Source organism: Hibiscus syriacus, unplaced genomic scaffold (genome assembly GCF_006381635.1).
Source record: "Hibiscus syriacus cultivar Baekdansim isolate YM2019G1 unplaced genomic scaffold, ASM638163v2 tig00112498_pilon, whole genome shotgun sequence".
NCBI classification, from domain to species: Eukaryota; Viridiplantae; Streptophyta; class Magnoliopsida; order Malvales; family Malvaceae; genus Hibiscus; species Hibiscus syriacus.
In genome coordinates this window covers 42,638-69,269 of record NW_024063347.1, presented here as the reverse complement: position 1 = coordinate 69,269, position 26,632 = coordinate 42,638, and the positions used below count along the sequence as shown (strand labels likewise).

Here is a 26,632-nt window from a genome sequence, read left to right as displayed (position 1 = left end):
AAGGTGCACCCATAAAGTGTCGATCCATATATAAAAAGTGTCGATCCCAAAATCATCGAACCCAAAAGTATAATGTAATATGTAATTTTTCAATCTAACCGGTACAATTATACCGGTTTTTATGAGAGAATATGTCTAAATAATGTGTCGACACTAATATAGTTTGTGTCGATACTAATTTAAATATAAAGTGTTTTCCACCGTTTACGATATATAGTACTCTTAATCGAGAAACCCTAAACATAAATGCAAGCAGGCAGATCTTCCTCTTTCTTCTACCGTTATCATAAGTGACGATCAGATATTCAGGTAAATTTATCGATATTTTATGGGTTTGATTGATTTCTATATTGGAGTTTTTATCCTGAATGTGTTTGTGTTCCATTGTAATAGGGGTAGCATCCAACCAAAATGGCTCCAAAACGTCAGCGTCAGAAGCGAGGTCTTTCTCAAAGCTCTTCTCAACCCAGTTCTTCTCAACCACCTCCTTCTGTAACAAACGATTCTTCTGAGGAAATCAGGTCCTTCGAAACTTTGAACTTTAGATCCGACATGGAGAAACAAAGATGGCAGACGAGTTTTAAAGTAAGGAAGATTCGTCCCGAACGTGTCATTGACCTGGGTTTCTTGTTTGATGATAAATATGCATTTAGTTTTAAATCCACATTTACATCTTGGGGTTGGCTTGAATTCCTTGGTGTAGAACCAAGATATTATCCCAACCTAGTTAGAGTCTTCTACAACAATGCTTCCTTACAGCACGAGCCTAATAAGACTAATATAATAGGAATTAATACACATGTCATGGGGAAGGATATATATATCTCCAGAAACTATTGCGGAGGTTTAGGTGTAGCGAATACAGGGGATTCAGATGAAAATGGTGTAGATTGGTCTACAATTAAACGGTTACTAGAAATAGCCCAATTCACCTCGATGTAGAGTCGAGAGTGTTTCACAAAATGCTCACATGGTATATCCGGCCTAGTGGGGGAAAACATTCAACGCTTCGAGACATCGATTATTGGTGGATAGCAAAGTATAAATCCAAAACGGCTCCAAACATTGCAAAACTCATATTTAATACAATTGTATATATGGTCACAAAGGGAGCAACAATTTCAACTACACTACCATATGGATGTGTCATCACCCATCTGTTGAAGAAGAAGGAAGTTGATTTTTTCGCATGACGCCCCTGTTCGATTAACCCGCAAGATTGACATGGTATTTATTAAAAAAGCGGGATATGATTTTGTTGAAAAACTCGGTTGGAAGCGTGTCAAGGAGGTCGGATTAGATCAAGAGAGGGAGGAAATGGACCCCATTGGCCATGAAGAAGAGCAACCAAGTGGAGACGCAATGATGGAAGAAGCTCCAGTTGCAGAGGATGTCACAATTAAGACCGTGATGGAATACATGGTCAATTTTCGGGAGCATATTGATTCCCTTGTGAGTGAATTATAGGCGTCTAATGATTTATTTCTTACGTTACGATATATATTATTATTAAATTAAAAATTCTAAATATTATTTTATAAAATATAAAAACAATCAAATAATTTTTTGTGCAAATGAAATTATTAAATTAATATTGTAGGTGGAAAACATGAAACACTGTTAAAAAAATTGAAACATAAATTACATAACTTTTAAAAAAAGTATCGATCCTTTTTATAAAAAGTATGAACACTTTCAATATAATAGGTAAACATATGATGTAATAGGTAGCCCTTATATAATGTAATAGGTATCGTTTATATAATGTAATAGGTAGTGGTTATATTGTAAAGTGTCTATCCTTTTTATAAAAGTGTCCATACTTTTTTCACTGTGGAAAACATTAATTTAAGGTTATCTTTTGAGTGAGTTTTAAGATATTAATTTAGTAATTATAGGCGTCTAATGATTTATTTTTTACGTTACGATATATATTATTATTAAATTAAAAATTCTAAATATTATTTTATAAAATATCAAAACAATCAAATAATTTTTTGTGCAAATGAAATTATTAAATTAATATTGTAGGTGGAAAACATGAAACACTGTTAAAGTATCGATCCTTTTTATAAAAAGTATGGACACTTTCAATATAATATAATGTAATAGGTAAATTTGCAATGCTATCGGTATAAATATACCGGTTTACTTATAAAATAGGTAAATATAAGCGCTACCTATTACATTATATAAGCGCTACCTAGTATGTTATTGTACTTTATAATATTTCCGGTTAAATAATATAACATAACCGGTCTAAATTTTAACCGGTCACTTGTTTAACCGGTCACGCCGTATATTAGCCGTTTTTTAGGCGCCGCACCGCAGAACTACCCTACAACTTTGCCCGTTACCAGACCCAAAAAATTAAACCAAACCGACAACAAAATCACGGTAGCAAAAATGCAAAAAAAAAAAAAACAGGGGAAAGGAGAAAATTAAAATTGGCAAATGAAACTTACCCTTTTGCTTACTTGTTCTTGAATGATCAGAGACCCCTTAGAAAATTTGAATAGTTAAAGGTTGAGAAATGAAAAAAAAGAAGAGTATAGATTAAAACTAAGTTGTAGATCAAATAAAGGATGATTTTGATTTAAAATATTATATCCAAAAGGCCTAAAGTCTAATTCAAGTGGTGTTTCAACCATAGAACAAAAGAGACCACAAAAAAAATGACAATTTCGCAAAGAGATGGGAAACAACGATGTTAGATCCAAGGAGTTTGGGTGTTTTCTAGTTAAACATTGGATTTGTATTCAAGAGGACAAAATGAATTTGATGAAAAATTTTAAGATTCATCTGTCACTGTTGACGTCAGTCAATAGTGGTCACACATAGTGATCATTCACAACGAACGATGGTATGTTACAAGAGATTAAAAAAATTGTATTTTACAAAGATACAAAACAAAATCATTTTAGAGTGAATTTGATTTTTCTAAAATAATGTCATTATGATGCGGTATGTTATGTCACAACATTATTAGGTCAGTATGAGTTTTAGTTAATATATATACTAGACACCCATTTTCATTTCAACGCCATCATGAGAGTTTATAAATGACATACTTGAGTTCCAATTTTTGTTCTTTTCTGGGATTTTAATTCATGAAACTAATACCAGAAGTGATTAGATGGTGGGTCATTTTTAGTTTATCTAATACTGATTAATTTCGATAATGAACATAAAAGGTTAAATGCTAAAGGAAAACAGTGTAAATCAAGGCCCTAAAAAGATATACCAAATGGAGATTCTATCCTTGTTGGAGCAATCTACCACACCAACTTCTTGGACAGACATTAAAGTCTATCAGTTTCACCAAATTGATGCTCTAATTTTCTAACTTCTCTATATAAAATGCTTAGGAAATGCCTTCTGCATGTATAGTGTGAGAAGGGGATCATGCCAGAGTTCTGAAACAAATATGATTTTTCCTATGAAAACCTTCCTTCATATACTTTGCTTCCTACTCTTTCATCCCCAACCTTCCTCACTAGCAATAGATGAATATAAATTTGTAGTAAGCGGTTAAATGGGGCGATGGTCCTCCTGAAAATTTTAAATTTTCATATGTTTTGGATTTTTTTATATATATTCTTTATTGAAAATTTTATAAGTTTACCGCTTAACATAAAATCATGCATTCATCTATGTTTGTGTGTACTCTAAACTTGTTAAATGTCGCTTCTTAAGAGAGATTGCATGAATTAACTATACATGCATGTGCGCAGGTGAAAGAAGCTTCGTGCACACGACTGTGCAGTACAAAGAAGATTTTAACTGTAAATGGACAATTTCCAGGGCCAACTATAGAAGTTCAGTATGGAGAAACAGTTTATGTAAACGTTTATAACCAAGGGAAACAAAACATCACCATTCACTGGTATATTAACTGTAAATATGCACACACATACACACATACACGCATACATTCATACATATATTGTTGGTAGAGAATGTTGTAGCGAATCATTGTGTTCATGTAATGCCGTTATCAGGCACGGACTTCAACAGCGAAGGTATCCGTGGTCAGACGGACCGGAATATATCACACAATGCCCTATCAGACCAGGACGAAGATTCAGGCAAAAGCTCTTATTTACAACGGAGGAAGGGACCCTATGGTGGCATGCTCACAGTGACTGGTCAAGGGCCACTGTTTATGGAGCCATTATCATCCACCCAAAGGTTGGAAGTAGGTACCATTTTCCCAAACCAGATGCAGATGTGCCCATAATATTAGGTATTCAACTCTGTTTGGATCTAAATCAGATTCTTCACTGAAGCCAAATAGCTAATTGTGCATGTTGATCATAGGTGAATGGTGGAAAGAGGATATAACAAAGGTTGTTCAAAGATTGCACGACACTGGAGGGGACCCCAATATATCTGATGCATTTACCATTAATGGTCAGCCTGGTGATCTTTACCCTTGCTCCAAACAAGGTACTATTTCTCAAGATTAATCGAATTAGAAGTCGAAAATTATGATTTGAACATGAGTTATGGCTGCAGGTACGTTCAAGTTAACTGTGGAGCGTGGCAAAACTTATCTACTTCGCTTGATAAATGCAGCAATGAACGTCATTTTGTTCTTTGCCATAAAGAAACATAATCTCACGGTTGTGGGCGTGGATGCTACCTACACGAAGCCACTTAGCAGTGAATATGTTACCATTGGTCCGGGACAGACTGTCGATGCGTTGTTATCGGCCAACCAAAAGCCTGACCGATATTACATGGCTGCTAGAGCTTATTCTACTGGTACCAATCCTGTTTTTGATAACACCACCACCACTGCAATTGTTCAATACAGAGGAAAATATACTTCTTCTTCGTTTCCTTCTTTGCCTTCTCTTCCGTTCTACAACGACACAAATGCGGCCTTTTCATTTTTCGGTAGTCTCAAGAGCTTAGCTGATAAATACCATCCGGTTAAAGTTCCCTTAGACATCGGCAACCGGATTATGACCACGGTATCAGTTAATACTTTCCCTTGCCAACACAATAACAAATGTGCTGGTCCTAATGGGACTAGATTTGGTGCTAGTATGAACAACATAAGCTTTGTTAGTCCATCCACTGCTCTACTTCAAGCTTACTATCAGCATACCAATGGGATCTATGGAGATGATTTCCCGGACATGCCACCGTTTCTGTTCAATTTCACCGATAAATTTCTTCCGGTGGGCTTCGAAACTCCGAAACGAGGAACTGAGGTGATAGTGTTAGACTATAACACCACGGTGGAGATTGTTTTGCAAGGGACGGAATTGTTGGGTGGGATTGATCATCCCATTCATCTCCATGGCTACAACTTTTACATTGTCGGATTTGGCTTCGGGAATTTCGACATATACAAGGATCCTTTGAAGTATAACCTCAAAGATCCTCCGCTTCGGAACACAGCGGTTGTCCCCTTCGATGGCTGGATCACGGTGAGATTCAAGGCAGACAACCCTGGTAAATTGCTTGGCCATTCTCCATTATCATAATTATAATAACACTATAATGGATTTGATTACTAATTTGTTTATATTTGTAGGAGTTTGGTTTCTCCATTGCCATATAGAAAGGCATATGACATGGGGGATGAAGACTGTTTTCATAGTAAAAGACGGGGAGCAGCCCGATGAGAGGTTACTGCCGCCGCCACCGGACATGCCATCCTGCTAACAAATCTCTGCAGAAATTTCTTTTCTTCATTGCTGTTATTATTATTATTATTTTTATTTGTGACGCTTTTTCAATAGGCAATGGCTTCAATTCAAGAATGTTGTTTGAACTATGGTTTTTAACGCCTATAAATAAATATTTCAGGTTAATTGAATTTGTTCTCAATAATTTATTAATATTAAATGAGGTGATTAGATAAAAGATGATCCTGCCACGTTCGACTACTACGTATAAACATAGTTAATGATGAGCATCATTATATTAATTTATAAAAATTAAAATATAAAGTATTAAACGTATAATTATAAATTAGTTAAAAATTAAAATATAATTTAATTAAAATACAATATTTATTAAACATTAGATTTTATAATCTTATTTTAATTATAATTAGATAAAGTATTGATTTGAGAAATTTATAAATATTAATTTATTTTCATAACTTTAAAGTTATCGCCGTTGTCGTCGTCACGATCACCGCCACAGCATCATCTTTTACTGCCAACGAACGATAAATACTAAATCGACGGCGAAAGATAATACATGTGGCGGTGGCAACGACAAAGCTATGAAAATAAATTAGGGTTTATAAATATTGAAAATTATTATTTGATCTAATTATAATTAAAATAAGATTGTAAAGACTAATGTTATATAAATATTATATTTTAATTAAATTATATTTTGATTTTTAACTAATTTATAATTATACATTTAGTACTTTATAGTTTTATAAATTAGTTTAATGATATTTATCGTTAACGAGTCGCTAGATGAGCTTCGTAGAATTTTTCTTAGATAAAATCATAGGGTAAAAGTAAGAAATAAAATTAATTACCAAGGCAAGTCGGGTCAAACATACCGTCCGACTACAGAAACAGTCTAACAATTTATTGTTAACAATAAATTAACACAGTGAATGCAGTTCACATTTTATTGTTAGGCCAACACTCAACTCTCAACTCTCAATGACTACAGGTCCATCCAAGGAAGATGATCAAATTAAGACATTACTTAACAATTTCAACAGTCTCAAACCCTTTCTCAATGGATGCCTTGACAGCATCCAACACTAACTGTGTCTTCCTGATAATTGCAGGCCACTTTTTATCTGGCTTTGCGCCATTCTTTTTAATATCTTGAACCAACTTGGCAAACTCTCTCACCATGCACACCTCCTGAGGTAGATCCGCGGTGACCGTATGTTGGCTCGGACGCGGCGTCCATCCCATCACGAGGTCGTTGAATCCGGGTTTTGCCGATGCCATAAAAGAGGCTTCGTGCTCTTGGTAAGGAATGACGAAATCGGTGAGATGCAACGTTCCGTGTGTTCCGATAGCAGTGATGTTCATTGTCAAACTTTGTAAGAAAGAGCAGTGGAAGATTGCGGTTTTGCCATCTTCCCACTGTAGTGAAGCACCACACTCTAGTATCACCCCTGCTTCATTAAGAACAGCCCCACGCAAGGCTGTTGCAGTTTTCGGCAGCTCGTAGTCGGCTGCCCACAGGATCGACCGGACACAGTACCACCCCTCGTCACCGAGAGCACCAAGAGCATCTAGATTGGGCTTCACACGGATGTCGTTCTTGAGAAAATCAGGGTCGGTAAAGAATGAGAAGCAGCTATTTACCTGGGAAAATCAACATTGTCATTCTGTTTACCTCAGCATACCATTGACATGGAATGATCATCATTTAAAATATTTTATGATGAAGCATAGGCCACAACAAAAGAGAATTAGATTATATTACGAGTATAGAATTAAATTACGGCGGCAATGCAAAAACCTCAACTCATCTCTCCCTATTATACATAAGCCATTTTAACAAATTATTGGCAAAGTTACAATCTTTTTTGGTAATTAGGAAAGAAAATTCATTGAGAATGGAAGAGGTGCAACCTAGGGGAAAAGTTTACCGTTTTAAGCTGACCAAACCGTTCCTTATCTTCCAAGAACTCCTTCATTTTTTGTGTCCTGGGGTGATGCATCCACATGGTTCCATCCATAATCTGAACCCCATTTTCCTCACAAGCCTTTATAATCTCATCAAACTCGGCCACATGCAAGGCCACGGGCTTCTCCGTTAGCAAATGCTTCTTTTTCTGAGCCGTCAACACAGCCCATTTGAGGTGTAGGCTAGTGGGCAAGGGCATGTAGACGGCGTCGATGTCGGGGTCGTCCAAAAGGGACTCGTAGGAGCCGTAGATTTTGGCTTCAGGTGGGAAGCCATTGGCTTTGGCGAAATTGGCGGCTTTTTCGATGGAGCGGCTGGCTACGGCAGAGAGAGTGGCGTTGGGTGCAAGTGCTATGGCTCGGGAGACTTTGCGGGCTATGTCAGCACAGCCGATGATTCCAAATCTGATCGGAGAATCAGTCATTTTCGGGTGGGAGGAGGAGAGAAACAAGGTGAGATAATGGCTGTGATAACTGATGAAAGGACGGTGTTGTTTGATGAAGTCGACAGAATCACGTACGTGGATCAAGATGACTTCATCCTTTATTCACTTTTTTATGAGGCCTTCTTCTCAATTATTCTCACGCTTCCAGAATCATTGATATTCACTCAATTATTACCATGTTTTCATTTTCATCCTCCAAGAAAAATCCTTTTTTTAATTCTGAAGCTATCATTTGAGTTTTTGATATTTTAGCCGCTAGCTGTTCAACTCTAAATAGATGTTGATCTGATTTTTTACCATTAAATTTCACTTAGAAAACAGTCTTTAATCACTCGTTAGCCTTGCCCAGACAACTGCCCCGAACCTACCCGTAGGGTGGTTATTTCATTTGGACCCTACGGATTTTGATTCAATTTTGCTCGACTAAAATTTCCATTGTAAAAGAGTGTAGATTGGGTCAGGTTAGTATTTCTTTTAAAAGAGTGCAGTCGGATCGCATTCAAATTTATGATAAACAAAATTCAATCCAATCTATTCAATATAATATTAAAATTATTTCTTATATCTTTAAAAATAATTATAAAAATCTTCCTTTCAATTTCTATTTTCCAATCAAATCAGGTCAAATACGAGTATAAATTTTTATCTAAAAAATTGAATCTAATTTTGAATCATATGGGACTTTCTAATATCCAAATCGAATTAATTGTGAATAAAACAATTTGATTTCTGAATCAGATTTGAATAAACCAAAAACTTAACACATGTTCATCCCTGCCTACACACTAGCATTATGCAGTATAAATTTATAAAACAATTTCAATATTATTAGATATTATAAAAATAGTTTCAATTGAATCTAATAATTTTGAATGCAACGTAGAAAAATAAATAACTAAAACATAAATAATAACATTAAACGAATATGCAAAATATACGTATGTTGTCAAATGATTAAAAAATACTTCAAAAGAATATTATCTTGTAATAATAATTCTTAACTACTCAAAAATAAATTCTTTAAATGTATTATGCCAAACATACGAGAAAAATAAAATATAAATATCTAACTTAAAATGCATTTTTAAAATGTTTTTACTATATAGTAAACGAACTTTCAAACACTAATAGATCAAATCGGACATATTCTTTGGATTGTTTGAAATAACAATTGAAGATATAACGTAAAACAATTTATTCTACAATCACAGAAATCTATTTCACAACCACGGCGCATAATAATATTGCGAGCATTGCTTGATAGGGGACACAATCAGCACATGAATCCAACATAATCCGAGAATATATACGAGATCTGCATTGGCTAATCCAGCAAGTGATCCAAGTTTACCCTTCTAGGGTACAAAAAGATAAATAGTACGCCATCAACACTGACAAGTACTCAAATGTCAGACAACGAGAAGATTAGACAAAATTTTGATTTTGATTTTTCTCTCTTTCATGTACTCTCGAAACAAGCTCATAAATATGACATTGATGAGATTTGCTACAGAATCTAGAATCAATTATAATTTTACAAGCATTGTGGATTTGAATGAGAACCCACAGCTGTGTTTGTTCCGTCTTCTTCCAGAACGCTAGAAAAATCTGATGGAAGATCGACACTTTTGACAATAGTTGTATTCGAAGCGTGCTACGATGGCTGCTGCATCTGATCTTGCCGAAGTGCCTGTTGGAGTTGAATGACCTGTTGGCGCTGTTCAGGTGGCAATGAATTCAGCTGTTCAGGAGTTAGGTTTAACACTTGCTGCAGTAAGACGGATTCGACATCTGGTGCGAGCTGTGGCTGTTAGAGAAACAAAACAATGGTATCATAAGTTTCATAATTAGCATCAAATCAGCCACATTGAACTATGAATGCAAAGCATTTCACATTGGCCAATATAAGAATTGGTTAAAAAAAATGACCAGCACCATAATTATAATAACTTGGTTATAGAAATTTCCTCAGCCTACTTCTATATTTCTACAAATGTAGAGAGACTTACATTTATAGGAAATGACAAATCAAGTTTACATCTGATAATTGGACAAAACACCAAATTTGATTGTATTAAACGCTAGCAAGTACTTCAAAAACTCAACATTCAATAGCAGGTTGAACTTCAATATGCCTTACTTTCATATTCATTAAACACACCAAAAACAGCACATATTCAAGTCCTCAAAACAATGAGTTCAAAGAAAATAGTTTAACATAGGACAACATCCAAATTACACCCCAGCCATTTCTAAGCATATCAATAGCATGGCGAAAGTCACTCCTCAATCAAGATATCTGAGATGTGTAAGTTTTCATTCACCATTTCATATTTATTATTCTGCGTACTGCCAAAATGATTACATAGATATCAGAAGACAATACAAACATCTGGCCCTGACAACAAACTAACAAATCCAGAAAAGATATCAGTTAAAGGAACTATATATCTTTTGCACAAAACCCATCTAATCCCTACCATTCAAACTCCAAGAAAAAAAATTCTGCCATTTAAGACTGTAGAAATGATGCATGAGTAAATGGACTCAAAGTAAAGTAGATAAGGTTTTTAACTTTTATGTCACCAAGTATAATACATTACCTGAGAAACCTGCTTTTCAGCATATTGCACCTCTTCTGTTCTAGGTACTTGTTTATCAAGTGCTGAATCAACACCAAATGTCTGTGATGTTATGGATCCACTTACATTGGATACATTCAACCCTAATGAGGGAGAACTGCTTTCCCCCCAATCTAATTTCGCCTTCTTCAGAGGCCGATTTACCGCTTCTGAAGGATTTCTAACAATATTTGATTTTTCCGCAATGCCAGGAGTTCTAGAGGGAGTGGGCTGTTATAAAAATGAAAACAGAAGTTAATAAGAAATGCTGGGATATTAGAAGAAATAAAAACCAGTGTTCTACCAACTCGAAAAAGATACAGCCAATGATACAGCTCAAGAAGATCACAAGAGAGAGGACTGGTGTTTGTCTGTGGAAAGGGAGGAGGAAAGAAGGGGCAAGGATCCGTCTAAATGTACAATAAATGAAAAAGAGAAACTATGTGTTCAATGGAAAATGTATGTAAGTGAGAGATTTTCTTAAAACCCAACTTTATCTTAATATTTCTTGGTTGGATTTGACTAACTGAATTTAAAAAAAATAGAACTAACAAAGTTTTCTTTTTTAAATATTCAAAACACAACCTAAAATAGATCTGGGACTGCTAAATTCTCAAATCTAATGATTCTCTCAACAAAACTATATAAGAACAAATCAAAACATAATCTTAAGGTGCATGCTTTTAATTAACATAAACTAAACTAAAATTTCTCTAGTGGTATGTTCTAGCTCAAGTTTGTGAAAGCTTTTGTACCGGAAGCTGGTGTGATAAGAGGATGAGGCAGGGGCTGAATTCATGACAGCTTTTGGCAAAACCACCCGACCGCCATGATTTAAATTAGCAGTTGCAAGCTGTCTTGAGTGTGGCAATGAAGGGTGCAATTGCTGGCTCAAAGATGAAGAATTTGCCATCGGAATTTGTGGTCTAACAGAGGTGTTTATAGAAGGAAGTTTGGGAACTACAGAATGTGCAGCAGCTGGTGGTAGAACATGATTGCTGGAATGTTGTGGAAGCTGTGCCCGAGGCTGCAAAGTGGACTGTAGGGTTGCAGAAAATTGGTTGCAAGCTAAAGAATTATGAGGCGCAGAAGATATTTGACTTTGTACTTTTGGAATCAAGCCAGTCTGAACCATCTGAAGAGAGTCTGTGATGTTGGCTGCCGACTATGCTGGTCGTCCTGTAATGGAGTTTGTGCATGTTGACCAAGAGGCTGTCGTATGTTTGGCATCTTCAACTGCAAAATTCAAAAGAAAATTTTATTTTATGCGACACGGTTTCAAAGCACCGAATAAACGATTAACAATTTTTTTGAGACAATGAAACAAACCACTTGGGGGTTGACCATTCCAAGCATTACTTGTGCCTGAAAAACAAAGGCAAAAAAGTAAGACTGAATCAGACATTATCAAATAATGTCTTCAAACGTTTGAATATTCTTTAAGGACAAAGAACATAAAAAATACAACAATCCGAAAAGCAAGAGGCAATTAGGATTTTTCGGCTATCCTTAGCAGAAGAAAGTTGATTTTCAATGGAATGATCAGGTTCTTTATAACTTTTTTATTGTTATCAGGGCAGAAGGATAAATAGTCAAGTTTTGACCACCGATCTGCTAGCCCATTCAAATTTGCTTTAAGTCACTGCATCTCTATTTTGAAGCAGAAATAATGGGTGTTCTAAACACAATATTGCTGTTGTAAAGATTATTTTATTCAGTCTTATAAAAACAATGTTTCTGACCATATAAAACTGCCATTTTTTCTCCGAAAGAGAGCATTGTTCAAATTCCTTCCCAGACACGAAATTAATGATAATTTGAGACATATAGCTAAGATGAAAACAAAAATGAAAAAAGTAACCCATCAAGTTATAAACATAAAAGGTTTGAATTTAAACGATAAACTCATTTGTTTTTTGGAATTTGGAGTGTTTCAAGGACATTTTTAATCAAGGGAATCTGGATGAAATTCATGAGATAGATATTAACTATCTGAGATAAATATCTCTTCATATTTTCTTATAAAGAAAGACCAAACAATGAAAAATACCTGAAACGTGAAAGAATACCATTAATTAAAGAAAAAGGAGAAAAGCTCTGTAAAACAGTTTGTATTACTCAGTATACCTTCAGCTCAGACATAATTTCATTCAACTGGCTCCTAGACATTTTGGCAAGATGGAGCGTTAGCGGGTCAGTAGCTGGTGCAGGCTGACCCGGTAAAGCATTTTGATTATGTTGCAGACCAGCCTGCACACCACCAAGAGCTTCAGCCACGAGAGCAGCAGCAGATATAGCTGAATGGAGACCAATAGGCTGCAGCTGAAAAGATTCACCCTGGACTGCTAGGCCTCCTACTTGTTTGGGGGTTCTATTATGTGTCGGTTAAAGGGGAAAAAATCAGGCTGTATTCCTCCAAAAGAAAATAATCTAAAAGAAACATAAATACTAACCAATATTTGTTGCCAGTCCAGGTCCACCACGGCCCTGCGAAAAAACAAGGTTCACTGTTTAAGCTATTATATAAAAAATACTAATAAGAAACCGTTATACTGAAGAAGTATCATCCTAAGAAGTATGATAATGCATGTATATGGGCTTTTGTTGCAATGAAATAAGCTTCAGCTACCGCCAAGGTTATAGAACAGAGAGTTAGATTATCAATGTGAGTATGTAGCTTTACAGTAGACCTATCACCCAATAGAATGGTTAAAGCCAACTGACACAGTCCAAAAGTTACTATGCCAGAAATTTGCTAAAATATTTAGCAAATATAACCTTGCAAGTACATCTCAACCATGCATTCACATAAGTGTAAATAACTTTATCACATTGTTCATTTTCCTCTAATTTCAGTATTAATGGTCTAGTATAAAAGGCTGAAGGCCCTTCCCAGATATAATGATTAATCTCTTTCTTCCGGCAGGGATATTTATGCGGAGGCAATGGCCCATGACATCAAGTTCATTGCAGCTTTTTTCCTTTCTCACTTTTTAAGAATTGGAATATATTACCTAATAAACTAATAAACATACAGGAATTCAAAAACTAAAAACTTTATAAGTGAAATGCGACATGTATCAAATAATACATACTAAAGTGCAGGCCCCCTTTTATATCATCCAACAGATTAAAATAAATTTCATCAATAAAGGCTACGCAGTATAAATAATTTGCATAGATCATCCCTAAGTATCAGTTCGGATATATAGATATCACAGAGAAAGCATAATTTTCCTAGGTAACTGGAATTACACTTAAAATGTAGATATAAACAGTTTGGAATGGAAGGAAACTGGATTTTTATAGGCTTAAATTAAATTGATCTATAGTAATTCCTGAATAGCTACCTACACCGCTGTGACATCAAGACCAATGATCATCTAATCACATTAAAATGAATGCCACTGTGAAGAAATAGTTCACCTGTTCTCGGTTTCTATCAGAGCCTTTGTCATTTTCAGCAAAATCAACTCGTAATTGCCTTCCGTTGATCTCATAACCTTGAAGATTCCTTCGTGCACTTAGAGCTGTCTCCTCATCCTTGTACTCACAGAACCCATAACCTTTTGGTTTGCCAGTTTCTCTATCAATAACTAATCTGCAATGAAGGAAAATCTGGATATGAAGAACTCTAAAATAGAAAATATCTTCCAAAATGCAATATCATCTCAAATCAAGTTAACAAAGATTTCTAATGGGAATATTTCATAGTTCATGCAAGAGGCACCGATAATATTAGACTGTATTTATATGTTTCTGTTTGGATATTTACTTAATACTCGAGTATAATTTTGTTCAATATTCCTCAATAACTTAAATCCCATCATACCTGTCAAGGTCAAAAGATTTTAAATTCTCAACAAATATATCCTCAAAATTTCATTGTCATTGTATTAGTCCGTAGTCCCAACTATCACTATCAATTATGCAACTACGCAGTTGAAACAATCAGGCAACTCAGTTTGCTTTAAAAGTTTTGCATTCAGTAACCGATAACCATTCTATTCTGGTATAATTACAAACCTAAAAGCTTTTAACTTAAAAGGGGAAATTGAATTTCAAATGTCGAAATATTCTAAAAGAAGATATCAAACCTGAAAGAAACAACAGGGCCAACCTCCCTGCAGATATCTATAAGCTGTTCCTCAGTAGCATCATAAGGTATATTCCCAACTGCCAACGAAAAGAAAAACAAAATAAATACCAAATTCAGTAACTTTGTAAAAAGAAAAAGCAAACCTTCGGGTTAAAAATCATTTAACCAATTAAAGAATGAAAAAAAATCAAATCCTGCGATTAATTGCTATTAATACACAAATATTTTCTCAGAAATTAAACAGAAAAAACAATCTAAGAAGTAAGAAGCAAAATCAGAGAGGGAGAGAGAGAGACCAAAGACGCAGCGATGCTGAGGAGAGGCCATGAAAAGTGGATTGAAATCAATATGAGAAGAAGGTGAAGCGGCGCTGCGGCTTCTTCTTCTCCTTCCTCCTCCACGTCGCTCTTTCGAATTCAAAGGTAGGGCGCGGCGCTAAAGTGGTTTCTCCAAAGATTCGTCCTTGATTCTCAGTATTTTTTCAGTTACGAGAGAAGTAAAGAAAAGAAAGAAACAAGGATTTGATTCGCTTGTTGTCTCTGTGAAATCTGAAGGAATTTTCAACCAGAGAGGAAGGAAAAGAGGGAAGGCTGGTGTTTAATCACTTTTTTCCTACTATTTTTTCAATTTTTTAGGCTTTTTCCCTCTTATGCGTTATCCAGGATACGACTATTAGTAGGATTTGGTGTTTATTGTTCAGATGACGTTATTATTTAATGATTGATATAAATAATATATTTAATTTTTAAAAAACTAAATATTTTATTAATTTAATATATAATTATAAATTATTCTTAATATTTTTATATTTTTTAAATTTAATCTTAAAAAATAAATAAATCCCTTTAAATATATAGTTTTTATTTAAATATAACCTCGACATAAATTATTTTAAAATGTGATTATAATTTAAACTATAAAAATTAATTAACGATTAATAATTAAATTAATTTATAAAATGTGAATTATAAAATTTGTAATCAAGTCACCTAATTATTTAAATATTGTCAATCAAATCACTGCCGTTAAATATTAACGGAGGAGATTATGCGGAAATCAATAAAATTTGTATAATTACACATTCATCCTCATTACTTACAAATTCTATTAATTTGGTCATAATTTTATTTAATTTAATAAATTTAATCTTTAATTCGACGGTGACACATGTCACTATGTTATTGGATTTTTTAATATTTTTTATTTAATAAATTAAATTAATAATCGTTGCTAGTGGGGTTTGAATATCAGATGTAAGCAAAAACTAAACACCTTAACCACTAAGCTAAACCACTGAATTTATTTAATATACAAAACATAATCTAGATAATTTATAATATATTTAATGGTAATAAATGACCTTATAAAAACTCAAACACGAAATAATTGAATAATATGAAAATATAAAAATATATATAAACAAATATTATAATTGATTTTTATTTATATTTTAAATCACATTTAATGCAAAAATTAAAATAAAAGTGAATTTAATATGTTATAATTAAAATGTATCATTTTACATATTTTAATTTAATAAATTATCTTCATTATTCTAATTTTATTGAACTGAAATGTATCATATCTTATATTTTAAAATATTATAACGTCGATCGAATTCAATCTATTTACAATCTATATAAATAGACTAATCAATAAAAGTTTCCTTAAAATTTTCTTCAAATATAAAATGAATAAATAAAAAAATAAAAAATTCTTACTCTAACCGGGTTATAAACAAGTCAATGCATAAATTAAAATGCTTACTACGATAAGCCCTCAACTATTAAGAAAATTCTAAGTCAACGAAGCTCTTCGTTATATTTCAATTATAATATATTAAAATCATTTTTATTTTTATTTTTTCATTAAAATAATTTAAAATATAAATAAAATACATTCACATATTGATCAATTATAATATTTTGTTTATATATATATATATATATATATATCATATTATTGTATTATTCAATTGTTCCATGTTTGGAGTTATTATTAGGTCATTTTCTTTTTTTATATTGCCATTAACTATATATTTTATGTCGTAATAGGTTCGTCATTTGAATGTCGCAACTCAATGGTTGGGGCATTTACTTCCTCTCCTCACGTCTTGAGTTTAAACCACACCAGCAGCGGTTGTTGATTCAATTTATTTTATATTCATTCAATTGGTGACATGTGACACCATTTGATTGGATAGAAAATTTATTAAATTTAATAAAAATATTAAGAAAAAACATTCAGTCACATAGTGACACATATCAACATCTGATTGAGGATTAAATTGATTGAATTAAATAAAAGTTAGGATCAAATTAATAGAATTTGTAAGTAATGAAGACTAAATGTAATTATACAAAATTTATTAACTGCCACGTCATCTCCTCCGTTAATATTTAACGGCATGTGGCTTGATTGACAAGATTTAAATAGTTAGATGACCCGATTGACAAAATTGAAAAATCGATAGTTAAAGCAAAAGGGGTAAATAGTTAAGTAGTCAATGGTATAGTTTACCCTAAAAACTAATGTTTTATAAATATTGTATTTTAATTAAATTAAATTTAGATTTTTAACTAATTTATAATTATACATTTAGTACTTCATAATTTAATATTTTATAAATTAATTTAATGATGTTCATTATTAATGGTACTTATCCACGCTCAACAAGCGTTGTAGAATTGTTCCTTTTAAAATTAGCACTTATTTGAGATTAATCGTATAATTAATATGTTTTTATACCACATAAAATAAAAATTTATCACGTCAGATGCGTCTATATTTTACGTGTCACAATTTGTTTACCGTAATATAATAAGTGTTAATTTAAAATTTATTTTTATAAGTGATATTTAGGTAAAAATAAAGCGTTATCCAGAGATTAAAAAATATTAGACCGACGTCAATTGTATATATAAAATTCCCCCCTATTTGTTTTAGTAAATCCAAAATTTCCCCCTAAAGAAGGAGTGTATGGTTCCATTTGAGAATAAAATGGACCAAAAACAAACAAATTGTTATAATAAATGTAACATACGAAGTTATTCCTTTCAGTACTAGAGAAATGTTGAAGAAAAAAAATCCATGCCCAAGCAATAACTAAGGGGCTACTGCAATACCATAACCAATCTATAAGGATTTTAAAGTTATTTTTAATTTCAAATTTTATTCGGTTTGGGAAAAATAGGATGAGAAAATTGAAGATTTAGTTTGCGAAACTTGTCAATAATATCGTGAAAATAACAGAGAATTGTTTAATTTGTTAAGGATTAAACTAAACAATTATAAAAATATTGAAAATATTTTATTATAATTAAGAATTATATATTTTGATATGTAATATATATTAACAATCATGTCATTTTCGACTAGAAATGGGCACGTATAAATTGAACTGATACAAAATAATTAGTTTAGTGATGAGAACATAATATTACTAATAGTCTAACGACTACATGTGATGTGAGTGTAATTAACCCTAATTTTATCCGCTTCCTTCCTTCATTTTTCCTTTGAACAATAATAATTGTTTTTTATTTTATTTTTCAGCAATTTAATTAATTATATAGTGACATTTATGTTCGACTTTAAATTTGAATAAATTTATACACATATGTAAATTAAGCTATTCTAATTCCGGCCATTTAAAGAAAATATGTCACCCTTTATAGTTAGATCTCACTTTAAGTTCATAATAATTATTTTTATTATAAGAACGATAATAATTTATTAATTTTATAACAATGAATGTTCATAATATGAAAAGATTATTATGCAAAAGCTTAGTGTGACATTTTCAAATTCTTTTTCAGACAGCGGTTTAGAATCCCAGCTTATTTCTACTTTGAAATCACATGGTCGCATTCTCAACATACTATATATCATCAAACCATGCATTGACGCATGTTAGACATGCATACGTCTCTTAAAAGTAGTCCTAAAAAGATACAACTTTTCTTATTACTACAATTTAGTTATCTATCATTAACGCATATATAATATGACTAGTAGGAAGTAGGCGTCAAAAGACGGGTAATCAAGGGTTCTAGTGACCACCAGGTAGTTTCTCCTTCATCTTCTCCATCACCCTTTCTTCTCCTGGTGGTGTTGAGGATACGTACGCCCTTGCCCCAGCGTTGTAGTCGACGCTGCCTCATATTGCTGCTCTTTGTGCCCGCCATTTAAGACGAGATTACTCAACATCCTACAGTTGCACAAGCTAAGCTACGGGTATCTTTTATACTTTCTATCAAGCTTTAATGTACAAATTGACGTTCAACTTGACAATTTCTTTTTAATTTGACATCTAAATCTTCCTTAGATCAATTTGGTACACAACTTTTTAATATTTTTTCAACCCATTAAATACGTCTATATTTTAACAGGTCTATACTACATTAACAATATAATTAACTGTTAAAATGCCAAGTTCGTACGAATATCAATTTGTGCCATGCCAGATACAGAGATTTACTTATGGTTAAAAGATTATGATGCTAAATCATATTGGAAGCACAAGGCAGCAAAATTTGCTTCAAGATGATGCTGTATGTAGATATGCCATTCATTAAACTACTCTCTACTTCCTGAGGCATTCATTTGAAGAACAGTGAAATAATTTCAGAAACTTCACTGTAGGACATAACAAAACTTACCAGATATATATATCTTCATGAGGCCATCGAGCACCCTAGGACCCTAACTGTTCCTGTCAGGAACCATAATATAGCAAACAAGGCACCAAACATAGAAATGAAAAAGAACCCCTTATTCCTGCCTGTCCTCCCAGCATTGGTGTTTCTAGAATTTGTTCTCAACCTACTGAAGCTAGACATTCGCTCCAAGGCCCGGTTTACCAAAGGACTCTCAGATGCAGAAGCAGAAGAAGTCGGTATTGACTCCACAAAGGACCACAACACGGAAGAAAATCGGCTTGCACCACCACCACTGTTTTTCTCACCTTGGTCTAGATTATTAACACTGTACATCAAACCTAAAGATGACCCAAAAAAGTAACCATAAGCACTATTTACAGTATAGCAGTTTCCAAAGCCAAAAGAAAAAAAACACATCAAATATTTGCAGCCTAATCACTTTATAGTGACTACAAATGAAAATACTTGTATCAGAAGAGCTCTTGAAGCAGGCTCAAATTCCCTTTTTACAAAGGCTTTTTTTGCCATATGGACTTTTGGCACATCTACCAAACCATCCATCTCATCAAGAGCTCCATGAGGATGGGCTAAGACCGCAACTTTGTCCGAAACAAAAAAAAAACATTTCAGAGACTGCATGTTAACTTCACAGATAAATGCACATTGATATTCACACTTGTCCTACCTGAAGTTGGAGAGGCATTCCCAAGATTTGATCCTGATGGAGTGAAGACATCACCACTTTGATCAGGCGTCCAAATTGAGCCATTGGTCTGATCCATTTGGAGTGGTTGCTCCAGCTCGTTTCCAAAAGACTGGAATGGTAACTGGTAATCCACCTGTTCCACAGTTGTATTGGGCATCAACTGTCTATCCATCAGGTTATTTAAACAGGAATGAGATTGATAATCCACCTGATTTAATATATTATCTCTGAAAGCATTCAATTGAGGCTGCAACTGCGGATCCATGAGGCTTATAATTGATTGAGGTTCCAATTGGTAATTTACCTGATTTATCATATTTTCAGCACATGAGAATGGAACTGTTCTTTGTTCAATAGGTCCAATGTCTTGTAGGAACATTGCAGCATCATGGTACAGTTCAAATTCAGCCAGACCATCCAACTCATTGAACTGCTGCCCATTCTCCACAGGTTTCTCAACATTGGATGTCAAAATATCAGAATTTAGGAGATCATCAATTTCCAGAAAGTCCTTGTCGCATATTTGTGGTAATTGTTCGATGGGGTCAGCAACAGACGTGACCTCAGGTGCCTCACGCAACTGCAAATGGGATGTAGGGGACTGGGAGAATTCAAAGCTTGCATGGTCATGTACAACCTTAAGCGTCTTAGGAAAGAGCACATCCCTCGGAGATGGCTCCAGAAAAGTACATTGTATCTCTTCTTCACCAGTAACTCGAGGCAATACATAGTCGAAATGAGCTTGTGGATGCGGAAGGACAATCTCATCAGCAAATTGTCTCATGAACTTCTCGATATCATTCAATGGAGGTTGAATTTGATCATTAGCTTTTTCATCATCATCATGAATGGCCTCATATGGTTGTTTGACAGGGGTGATTGCATCTACCGGTTCACTAGTATATTCCTCATCAGCCCATTCTTCTTCTTTGAACGGAGCCCCATATTGCTCCCCATTTTTAGGGCCAGGTCCACTTTTTTTGTACAATTTATAGAGAGCATAATAATCCTAAAATGCAAAAAAAGGAAAATCAGAATTAAAACAGCTCACATGCAAGAGGAAAAACTAGAAAAGTTCCTCCGAAAACTTCTTCCGCTACATACCTTTGCAGTCTGGCATCTCTTGAGTTCCTCCTCATCGAGGGTATACTCATGCATTACCCAATCAGTTCTCTCACCATTAGTGCACGCCCTCTGTAGAAAACTAAAGTTTTCTTGATTCCAACTGTCCGAGAATTACAGGTAACGGTACGATCTTTTCCTGTTGCCTTCCAATACCCCTGTCTGGTTGCTCTGTTTGACATAGCTGCATTAGGGTATTTCCTGTCTCTCGGACTGAAGAAGAACCACTGCCTATCCCCAGTCTTCAGTATCGATTGTGCTGTATAACAAAAATGCATTTTTGCTCATTAGAAAACTGCTAATACAACAAATAGAACAAGATCAAAAACCAGAAACCAACAAACGCTATCTATCGCTGAACATTTTCAAACAAGAAATCACCATCTGAAAAATAAATGGAATCAAGAGCCTCAATTCAGAACCCCCAAAAATAAACATTCTTGTTCTATATAAACATTGAGATATCTGAATACTCCATTGATTAATCAGCTTTGAAGTTTATAACAATCAGAGGTTCAAAGAAGTTACTTTTGCAAAATAAAAATTCTAACGTACACGCCTCGATCAAATCTAAACCCCACGACCATCAATCACGCTATGGAACCTGAACAAATCTAAACAGTACAGTTACTGTGCAAAACAGAGCCAGCATACTCCAAGAAGAAAATAATTATTTTAATATTACATGAGTTACATCAATAGCCATATAATCCTCACAAAAGAAACCCAGAAAATCAGCAAATCAATAACAGATAAAGTTAAACAACTCCCCCAAAAAATAAGTAATTTAATGAAACGAAAATGAAGGCAACGCAAATATTTTCTCAATTATCAGTTAAACTAACAAAATGCAGCCATATAAATCAAGATCAAGATTCGATTAATAAAAATAAACAATTTCAGGGGGTGGAGAAAGTTTTACCAGGCAACTCCTCAGGATCCCACTTGTAAACATCAGTCTCCCTTATGATATCAAGCTTGAGCTTTCTTCTACAGTTTTTCCGCTTTAAATAATAAAGAACCAGCTCTTCATCGGTTGGATGAAACCGGAATCCCGGTGGCCACACTTGATCGTCGCCAAAGAGCGAATCAGTCGTCGCAGCCTCCGCCGTCACCGACATCTCTCTTAGTGGTAAAAAAAACTTTATTTTTCCCCTTTACGATAAAATTTAAAAAAATGGAAACTTTCTGATCAAGACAGCAAAAACTGATGAAAACCAAACATTTAAAGAGTTAAATTAATTCACATGATGTAGAATTGGAAAGCGGGTCTTAGGCTACAATCAGTTCGAGCAAATTTAGGGGTCTTTTTTCTCTTTCAGCGAAACAAAAAGAAATAAAAGAGGATTGCAGTCAGAGAAGAAATTCGAAAGAGATTTTACTTGTTAGACTAAACTACTAGGAAGTTTCGATAATATATTCATATTAGGTTTTAAGAAAAACCTGGCTGGCTAGAACCAGCTCTTTATAATTAAAGAATTATTTATATTCCACCATCATATATATAAAATATGATATTTACAATTAAATTATTAAAAATCTTTAAATAGATAATATCTTATATTTACTCCAAAATTATTATGAGAAATAATATAGTCTTTAGTAAATAAAACAATTTTGGTCAAATGATCCGTCAACCAACCAACTTCTGTTGCTTGAGTGGCAAGTATGTCGGTATTATCAACGGAAGCTTGCGCTTCTTTTACTAATATTAGTCTCTAGTCTATATAAAAATATTGTTTAATTCTTCGGTAATAGGTTTTAATCAACTCATTTAACTATTACAAAAATTATAGAAGAAGACAAAAACACATTTATTGTAATATATGTTGGTAAAATATTATCCACATAATGAAATTTTATTAAGTAAAATATAAATATAAAATTAATTTATTATATCATGATAAATTTTATTATCTTAGAAATGATTTTGTATAATGAATATCATCCTTAAAGATTACACAGTATTTTCATATTTGTATACTTGAGCAAGAAAGACAGAACTTAATTAATATTGATCTTTTTGAAAAACAAATACAATGAGAGAAGAAAGAAAGAAATGGACGTTTGGATGTGAACAAAATATAAATTTTATAAAAGCGAAACTTATCAATAAAATATATATTATCTTCTCTAATCACTCCCTTAAAATATCTCAATCCATCCATTAATATTCACAATCTCCTACTAGTTCAGACAAATAATTTTTTTTTTTTAAACAAACTAGAAGTAAATAATAACGAAATTAGACGTTGAAACACCGATATATATATATAGAACTAATACATAGTGAAATGAGTACTTATTCTTTTAAGACTGAACGAATATAAAATTTGTTAAAATAAGAGTAAATTCATATACCTCGAGATACTAGTAATAATTATTAAAAAAGTGATTTAATGTATTCCATAGAAAGTGACTACTACTTTATACTTACAAAAACGATTTCATCAAATTTATCACAATATATTACGGTGAACTTATGAATGAAAAAGTTTTATTTATACTTCCATACAACAATAAAGGAGTATCTACAAATAAACAAAACCCTACCATCCTTAACTAAATAACCAACTTATAACAACCTGAACTAAATAACTACCATCCTTAACATAGACTATTCAAATTTATTAATAAGTTTAACATCTCAAAATTAAATTAGATGAATTCGTTATCTCAATAGGATCACTCAAATCAAGAGATATAAGCTCATTCAGAGTAAAAAAAAAAATTAATCTTATATGTAGACGAATTCATCAAATTCATCGTAATAAGAACATCTAAATTTTAAAATATGAATTTACTAAAAATATTTAAAAAAATCCATCCTTTTGAATTTGATAAATTTATTAAATGTATCTCAAAAGAAACACTTAAATACTAGAGAATGAATTTATTAAGAGCAAAGGAGAAGATTCAAGCTTATAAGTGTACATATTTAAAAAGTCCATCTTTTTGAATATATAATTGTATTTAAAAAATATATAGTATACTTAAAGTATTTTAAAACATGTCAAAGGTAGACAAAGAAAATTACTATTATAATATTTAATATGTATTAAAAATAAATTTTAATTGTTAGTATAAATTATTTAAATCGAACACGTTCAATGATTATCAAATAAAATTTGATTTTTTGAATCCAACTAAAATAGAATGGGTCTCATTTATACCTTTGCTACATCTAAAGGCCTTGTAAAAATCGTTAAAAGGAAATTTTAATAAGAAAAAAATGGTTAAATAATAACAAGTAACATAATTTTTTTTTGGTAATCTACATGTTTACTATCAAAACTATTACTTTTGTTCTATTTTAATACCTAATTTTTTTTAAATTATACCTAATGTTTAGTTTATGTTTTAGTTTGATACAATGACGTTAAAAACTTAATAGAATTACTGACATGATATTTTTTTTATTTTTATCAATGATAATGTGACATTACCTTATGACATCACGTCATCAGATTTGTTAATTTTTAATGGTAGGTACTAAAATGAAACATAAACTAAACATTAGTATAGTTTAAAAAAAATAAAGTTTAGATACCAAAACAGAATACAAATAATAGTTAATGTACTAAATGTATAGTTTACCCTGGAATTTTAACTTTTTTTCCCTTTCATTTTTACCTCCAAGATCCTATAAATATATTCCAAACCTCTCTATATTTTACAGTCTGCTGCGTCGCACAGGAATTCTCTGAGTGAAAACAATCAAGTACGCAGAGAATCGCCCAATCATGAGGTTTTTCCTCTCTCTAATTATTTATTATTTTCCATCACTCACTTTCTCTAATTTTTGCTTAGAAGATGGAGGAAATGAAAGAGAACGAAATTGAACATCAACTTCCACTGTCATTATTGTTTGTTTACCCTTGTTTTGGCCTTTCAAGGCTATTTTTTTAAAAAAGTTTTCTTTCTGGGTTTATGTTATTTTTACTCTGCTTCAAATAGAGGGCTTCAACGGATTAGATTTTTTTTTCATTTTCATTTTGGTAGGGTTGAAATTATGACATGCGATGTTGTTCAAGGTTTCAACTTTCAATTACAAGACAGACTTTATGATAATAAAACAGCATGATTTTATGGTCTTCAGCAATTTTGGATCAGTTTTTTAAGATATGAAATAATGGGTTGATTAATTGTTTTATTTCCAAACAACGTTCTTAGAAAGATTGATGATTGATCAGAGTTTCTACATTTTCGACTTGTTTATAATTTCATGTTGCAGCGGACATCCAACAGTGAAATGGGCACAGAGATCAGATGAAGTATTCATAACTATTGAGCTTCCTGATGCTCAGGATGTGAAGCTTAGACTGAAGCCCGAAGGAAAATTCTTATTCTCTGCCACAAGTGGGAAGACAAAATTCCCTACGAAGTCGACTTTGATCTGCACGACAAAGTTGACGTCGATGTATGTTGGCAGCTGAAGTCTCGATTCTTAGAATCAACCCTTAATACATACTCTGCCTATATAGTTTAATGTGTGTCATTGTGATCTGGTTTGCAGGGAAGCAGGGCTAGTGTTGGAAATAGAAATATCACTAACCCCGTGAAAAAGGCCGAGAGCAAGTAGTGGAACAGATTGCTGAAACAGGAAGAGAAACCCCCTGTGTTTTTTAAAGTCGATTGGGATTGATGGGTCGACGAAGATGAGGAGGATCAGGACACTAAGCGTATGAACAATTCTCTCAATTCTTATATGTTTTCTTCCACTGCTTTATTTTCATGGTGAAGGGGATTCGTTTTTTTGACTCACCACCGGCTTGTTGTTGCCAGCCGGACCTGACATGGACTTTGGCGACTTTGACTTCTCCGTGAGTGGCAGTTTTATCACCTAATATTTACGATTCGAGTGTCTCTAAATTGGACTTGACACCATTTGCTTCTATTTCCTTCTTGTTACAGAAGATAAACATGGGTGGTGGTGAGGGCTTTGATATGGCTGAAGGGGAGGATGGTAAGTTTCATAATCCATCTAGTATCGATTAGTATCGGATCTTGAGTTGGTTGCATGTTTAAAAAGAGATAATATTTTGGTAGTAATTCAACGTATCTCGATGCGATCTCCTTGCAGATGACGACAATGATACAGAAGATGAAACTGTGAAAGAATTATCAGCTTCAAAGAAAGATGCCTCATTGTCCGGTGCTGCACCTGAAGTCAAAAGCGTTTAGAGCTGCATGTTTCGTCTCGCAGTCGTATATCTTGCCAAGTCGGATGCGTTAAGCTACATAACAATATTATTTATGCTCTTATTTTTATTTTCGCTTGTTGATCTCCCTTTCTAGTGGAAGAGTCTGGTCATTATTAGATTTTCTTAGATCGAGAGTATA

General features: G+C 33.2%; 2 protein-coding genes, 1 long non-coding RNA gene and 2 pseudogenes across 3 annotated transcripts; 2 read left to right on the top strand and 3 right to left on the bottom strand.

The window, feature by feature from the left end:
- The first annotated feature begins 3,247 nt into the window (after positions 1-3,247).
- Positions 3,248-5,679, top strand: LOC120180609 (laccase-15-like). Its single transcript, XM_039185916.1, has 6 exons — positions 3,248-3,307; positions 3,735-3,886; positions 4,002-4,246; positions 4,321-4,449; positions 4,519-5,466; positions 5,549-5,679. Exons 1-6 carry the CDS (start codon positions 3,248-3,250, stop codon positions 5,677-5,679), a joined length of 1,665 nt encoding a protein of 554 aa, XP_039041847.1.
- An 807-nt stretch (positions 5,680-6,486) lies between these two features.
- LOC120180527 (uncharacterized oxidoreductase At4g09670-like) lies at positions 6,487-8,140 on the bottom strand. The gene is made up of 2 exons (XM_039185841.1): positions 7,598-8,140; positions 6,487-7,310 (listed from the first exon to the last, which is right to left on the bottom strand). Exons 1-2 carry the CDS (start codon positions 8,057-8,059, stop codon positions 6,690-6,692), a joined length of 1,083 nt encoding a protein of 360 aa, XP_039041772.1. The 5' UTR covers positions 8,060-8,140; the 3' UTR covers positions 6,487-6,689.
- A 1,333-nt stretch (positions 8,141-9,473) lies between these two features.
- LOC120180608 lies at positions 9,474-15,397 on the bottom strand (annotated as a pseudogene).
- A 3,941-nt stretch (positions 15,398-19,338) lies between these two features.
- LOC120180470 lies at positions 19,339-22,705 on the bottom strand (annotated as a pseudogene).
- A 2,264-nt stretch (positions 22,706-24,969) lies between these two features.
- Positions 24,970-26,611, top strand: LOC120180497. Its single transcript, XR_005521690.1, has 4 exons — positions 24,970-25,037; positions 25,524-25,971; positions 26,075-26,255; positions 26,373-26,611. It is a non-coding gene; the product is annotated as an uncharacterized LOC120180497 (long non-coding RNA).
- Positions 26,612-26,632: the final 21 nt, after the last annotated feature.